Here is a 6,000-nt window from a genome sequence, read left to right as displayed (position 1 = left end):
AGTAATCGGAATACCTTATCTCTGCCTTTAAAGCGCTGTAATCTGTGTAATCTCAGTTTGACTATAGCCGTCTGTTGGTTTGAACGGGTAAGACTAACTTTGGATTCGTTGCTGAACAACATTATGTTCAAAGTTTTACTGATGTCATTGGATATTGCCTTATTAATTTCCAAGGCCATTTTCACATTTCTGAAAAAAAAAAAGCAATCATATTTTGTAGTTTCTGCTTTTTTAAATTACATGTTTCTAGGCTTCAATCTGCTAACTGCTAACTATAAAGAATGTTTAATTCTCGTTTTTGATACCATGTAAATGTTTTTATAATAATGAAATGAATTTTCTCCCTTTGAACTATAACACTATCTTGAATTTAAGCAGGTTAGTTTTAATGGATACATACTTGTAAAATAACTTCTCTTAACTAATCCTAATCTTTACATACAATGAATTAGAAATATGATATTTTACCAATTTTATGATCAAATATAAACAAAAAGCAGTCTTAATACTACATCATACATGGGATGATTCACGTACATAAAACCATACCACATAACCAGTCTAATATTGTCGTCACTTTGTTACATTTTCGTGAAAAAATGATAGACTGTGTATGAAAAATTGCATTTTGCAAGAGTTATTGTTCTTGATTTGATTTATATGGTTGATTATAATTTGAGATGAATTCATGGCATTTTTTTTTTTAAAATGAAGACCTAAATATTGAAAGAACTATCATTACGTAAAAAAATTATCATATGTAGACCGAAAAAGCATTGCCTGTTCGATGTGTTATTCTACGCTATGCCTGAATTTTATGTTGACTGGTATATATTTAAAGTAATATTAGGAATTCAAGCTAAAACTCATGGCCTGAAAATCGAATAGTTCCTTTACCCTCACTCAGTTGAATCCCATGTCTATTGTGTGATGACCGAAGCTGCAGTGATACAACTGAACATTATTGTATGTATATAAATTGTTCTATTTTTTTTCACTGGGCATTTGTTTTTTTTTCTATTGTAGATTGCAGTCAATATGTTGAAACAACTTATAGCATTAGCCATTTTACATGCTTGTAAGTAATACCGATTCCGTGAGATTTTTGTAATAGATATTCAGTTTTGAACTTTATGTATAATTTTACTTTGAAGAACTGTTCCCATCCTTTATTGTTATGATCTATTCCCGTTTAAACAACCGTTTTGATTTCCAGCCAGCGCCACAAAGTTTGAACAATTCTGAATTCTGAGAAAATTGTTAACTGTGACGTCATCAGACTCTAAGAATTTGACTGTACAGTGTAGTTCCAATCAAAATAAATAACATTCTGGTGTCAAGTGAAGTTCTGATCCTGGAAGTACAGGAAGGAAGTTACAGATTCCTAGTTCTGGATTTTCCCCGAGGTTGTCTCCTGAAGCCTTTTCCTTGTCGGAGGGTGTAGCCGCAAAGCAGCGGAGGTTTTAGGTCAGAGTTTTCCTTCTCCTAGATGGGCTACCCTCCAAGATTTTAAGGCGCTAGTGACTCGCCTTCGCCCCTTCGTGAAGGTTGGAGTTGGACTTAAGTTGTCAGAGGCTGTTTGAGACGCACACCAAAAGGGGCATTTAAAACGATATTGAGAGCCCATTCCCTACACCACTCCTTAGTTTTGACAACCTTCCGCGGCCAATAACATTCTTAGACTCAAATAGTTTTAAAGCTTTATACGCTTATGTCTGATCCTTTTATATTCCAATAATCTATCAACATAACCCTAAATCGAATTTGAAACTCGGAATTGATTAGTCTTCCTTTTGCCAGACCCCCAAACAACTCCATCCATTTTCTGTAAACTTCAACTAAGTCTGTCAGTTTTTTTTTTTTTTGTTTTTTTTGTTTTTTTTTTTTGTCTGTCCATTTCCTGTCAGAAATTGTGCATCAAATAGACACGTTAAATTGCCAATCATTTGACTACTCAATCGTGATTCCACTTACGAGGCGCCGAATGAGACTTGATCTTTGTGTAATCAAAATCAATTTTGTGTACACAAGATTAAATTCCGTGATAACAAAATAATTTTTGTTGTACAAAACTATGTTTCACAGACTTGTTTAATGATCACTTCATTTTGTAATGACGAAATTCATTTTTTAGACAGAATTCAATTTTGTGTCACAAAAGTCAATTCTATGTCACAAAAGTCAATTTTGTGAGACAAAAGACAATTATGTGTCCAAATTAGTTTACAGAATCCTTGGATATGCAAATGAATTCTCTTTCATTACGATTTTTGTAAGGAGGCCTCTCATTGAATATAGTAACCGCGGGTCTCGCAGATATCCGATTGAATATTGTCTCACAAAATTGAATTTTGTGACACAGAATTTACTTTTGTGATACAAAATTGAAAATTTGTAGTATGTTATAAATTTTGTTAATCTGAACTCATTTTTGTTGAACCAAATTCACTTTTGTCTGTACAAAATTGAAATTTGAGTACAAAACCACAAGAGTCCCATTCGGCGACCCGTACCACTTCGATTGATTTTATTGTGTATTTGTAGGTGCTGGCGTGAACGTTGTTCTCCGGAACAGTTGTGGCTACACAGTATGGGCAGCTATGTACGGTAGAACCAAATCTAATCCACGTTACACTCCTCCCAACGGTGGTGGATGGGAAATGCACCCTGGTCAGGTAGTGAATATTGGCGTACCAAATGACTTGATTGCCGCTAGATGGTGGGCACGCACTGGATGTAGAAACACTGGAGGGCGGTTCCACTGTGAAACTGGAGATTGTGGCCCTTGGATGGACTGTGGAAATCACCATACTACAGGTAAATTGATTTTTTGGGTGATTTAAGGTTACAATATTGGACTTTTGGGGATTCATTGAGCGATTTGTAGCTTGATATTTCTGCTCTCAAAATATTATTTAATGAGTTTTTTGTTGGTATTTTGGATTTTGTTATACTTAAATGTAGTAACAGTTGCTCAATAAGCTAGTATAGGACCATCGTTCTAGTACATTATAGTTATGTTCCGTGTTAAAACAAGAGGACCTATGATGTAAATCTGCCATACCAATGCTGTTAACTTCCCACTGTGAAAATTCCCGGACAAATGCAGAGCACGGACTTCAAAAGATATTTTTATTTTACTGCTTGTGGGTCTTTACATTAAATTGGTGCCTTTTTATCTACACTACTATCCATTTTAAAAAGAATTCCGCGGGATTTATTTATTATTCAAGGAAACTTTAATAACTACCATTTAGACAATTCTCTTAATCATCATATAGGAAATAGTTCTGACCATTTTAATGATTCTTTTACCCAGATTTGTTTTGGGTGAATGGCTATAAAGTCACTGTTAAAATTGGAAAGAATTCATACAAAATAAAGAAAATCATCCTTTTAGATACGGATCATAATGAGCGAAGGAGAAAAAAAGGGCTGGGATCTTTCTAAAAAGAGATGAATGTTCCAAATTTTAGGAAAAAAAATCTTTTTCACTCATTCATTGAAATAGAAATAATGGTTCTACATTATCCTGTTCAGAAAACAAGGCAGATTTTTTAAAGAATAAAAATTATTTCGGTTGCTGCTGTATTATGAATTTTTAGCCGCTTGCGAAAAATAAATTCTTATCCGACATCAAATACCAGACCCCCCCCCCCCTCGCCCCATCTATGATATAAATGGTCAGTACTTGATTCTAAATTCTATGCGAATGTAGCCAAGATTGCTAAGGAAAGTTCATGATTTTCCGGGTAAAGTTTCATTTTGAAGTAGTTACATTAACACCGATTGGTATATTCGGAATTTTAAGTTTTAAGGAATACAAGTGTAAATTACCACAAACTATGTTATTTCGTTTTACCTGTTAAAAAATCATAAAAATGTCTTAAATATTCCACAATCCTTTGCTTTTTTACGTACATTGTAATTTAAATTGTGTGGTAAAGTCACCACCCGACCAAAGTCATTTTTTTTCGCGTATGACTACGATTCCGGCATATTTTTCAAGAAGAAATTATCTTTTCTGCATCCAAGGTTATTTATTATGTAGCGGAAATTTGATTGCGTGTTTCTATTACATTGACTTATTTTCCCGCCGGGCCGTTCAAAAATTTGATAAGTACAAAGTAGAATTAAATAAATCTGCCTGCACTCTGCAACATGAAGCAGAGTAAATCTCTCAAACCCAATCATTCAACCTAGTCTGGTATCTGATCTCAGCTCTTTTAAAGGGTTGTCTGACTCATTTTTCACTTTCTTGGTTTTTAAGTTAATATAAACCCTTTCATAAATGCATTTGTGGCAAACACTTAGGAATAAAATGAAAATATTTTCGAAATCACTTACGATTATGGTTTGAAGACAGAATCATATGGAGTTTTTTTTATTATTTTCTTTTTTTATGTGTATTATCTTTGTCCGAGCGTGAATATTCTTTACCATGTAAGGTAAACGCTTTCTTGTAAATTGTGAATAAACTAATCATTGTATATACTTTTTCGTCCACACATTAGCTTGAATATTCAGTACTTAATAAACGTATTTTTATAAATCATAAATGTATACCTTTCGTTTAGGTGCACCACCAGCAACACTCGCTGAAATTACACTTAACTCACCAAATGACTTCTACGACCTCAGTTTGGTTGATGGATTTAACATTCCCATGACCTTGAAACCTACTAGTCATTATGGAGGAGGAGGAACCTACTGGTGCAGGGAGGCTTACTGTAGAGTGGACATGAATGCCCGATGTCCGTCTGAACTTCAGTATCGTGTAAACGGACGTGTTGCTGGGTGTAAATCAGCCTGTTTTGCTTTCCATTCAGATAATTATTGTTGCGCGGGCGCTCATAACAGACCGGAAACGTGTAACCCAGCAACTTGGCCAACTGACTACCATGCAGTTTTTAAGAATCCGTGCCCAACTGCTTATAGCTATGCTTATGACGATCACACAAGTACTTTTACCTGCCAAGGAACAAATTACGAAGTTGTTTTCTGTGGATAAACAAGTATCTTAAAATGAAGTTGTGAATGAATCTTTCACATATGCACACTTTACTGTTTAAATTTGCTTCAATGAAATATCTCCGATTTGTGAATGAACTACAATTAAAAATATTCCATGTACTTTAACTTTTCAGGTTTTTCTGATTTCTGTTCTTCTTCTACCAGATCAGGAAGTTCTTTAAGTACATGTAGGTTACATCTCCTTCTTTGGTAAAACAGTAGGAGAAAACTACACTATACACTATTTACGAATCTTGTTTAAAAGTAGTTGATCAGAAGACGAGTAATCACAAATTGGGATGACGAAACATATATATGTTTTAGAAGATCAAATGAAAGTTCAAATTTAACTGTTTTGTTTCATTCTAACAACGTAAAAACAAAATAATGTACGTGTACTTACATGTATATTGAAAGATTTCTGCCGGAAACTGATTTCGTTGCTGATTTTTTTGTTGCGACACATTGAATGCTTTTTACCCTACCAAAACAGGCCAAAATAGATACATTTTTAATTTTTTTTCAATGTGAAAGTTGAGAACTTGACTTTACAGAAATACAAGGAGTACATAATAAGTTAAACTTGTAATGTTTATGAATATCAGTCTTTGTAAAAGTCTGATAGGCGGTCGGCGATCCAAGCATGACAAAAACCAACCAAAACCACTTGGACTATGTTCTTATTCATTAATAGTTACTGACCATATATTAACTAATCTTTGCCATCTTTTTGATACAATTTTTAGCTAAATTTAAATAAATTAGGAAGAGTTATCGTTCATGTCCATGATAAGGTTGATTTTTGTTAGAGATGAATGTATTATTGTACGTGGGCTGAGATAACCCCATGTGCACCCCACTCATCAACCGTATGATTTTCAGGTACCCTTATGCCTCCCATAACTTACGAATCGATTATGCGCCAGGTAATAAAATGTAGCATTTTTGTATTTTTGTCCACTTTTTAAAGCTCGTTGAGGCAAAAAT

General features: G+C 34.1%; 1 protein-coding gene across 1 annotated transcript; it reads left to right on the top strand.

The window, feature by feature from the left end:
- Positions 1-11: 11 nt before the first annotated feature.
- LOC148599055 (uncharacterized) lies at positions 12-5,139 on the top strand. Its single transcript, XM_088561730.1, has 4 exons — positions 12-87; positions 1,027-1,078; positions 2,545-2,817; positions 4,578-5,139. The coding sequence occupies exons 2-4, from the start codon at positions 1,039-1,041 to the stop codon at positions 5,009-5,011; spliced, it is 747 nt and encodes a 248-aa protein (XP_088417856.1). The 5' UTR covers positions 12-87; positions 1,027-1,038; the 3' UTR covers positions 5,012-5,139.
- The last annotated feature ends 861 nt before the right edge of the window (positions 5,140-6,000 follow it).

The sequence above is a fragment of the Perna viridis genome, chromosome 14 (genome assembly GCF_037379345.1).
Source record: "Perna viridis isolate PV_CMFRI_1.1 ecotype Kerala chromosome 14, ASM3737934v1, whole genome shotgun sequence".
Lineage (NCBI taxonomy): Eukaryota > Metazoa > Mollusca > Bivalvia > Mytilida > Mytilidae > Perna > Perna viridis.
Note: the sequence above shows the minus strand (reverse complement) of the source record. Positions and strands in the feature narration are given on the sequence as shown.

What these genes read in the sequence shown, in the direction of transcription:
- LOC148599055 (XM_088561730.1), top strand. Translation starts at nt 1,039, where the DNA reads ATGTTGAAACAACTTATAGCATTAGCCATTTTACATGCTT. An exon ending in ATTAGCCATTTTACATGCTT is followed by an intron (nt 1,079 to 2,544) that starts GTAAGTAATACC and finishes GTGTATTTGTAG; the next exon opens with GTGCTGGCGTGAACGTTGTT. An exon ending in TGGAAATCACCATACTACAG is followed by an intron (nt 2,818 to 4,577) that starts GTAAATTGATTT and finishes CCTTTCGTTTAG; the next exon opens with GTGCACCACCAGCAACACTC.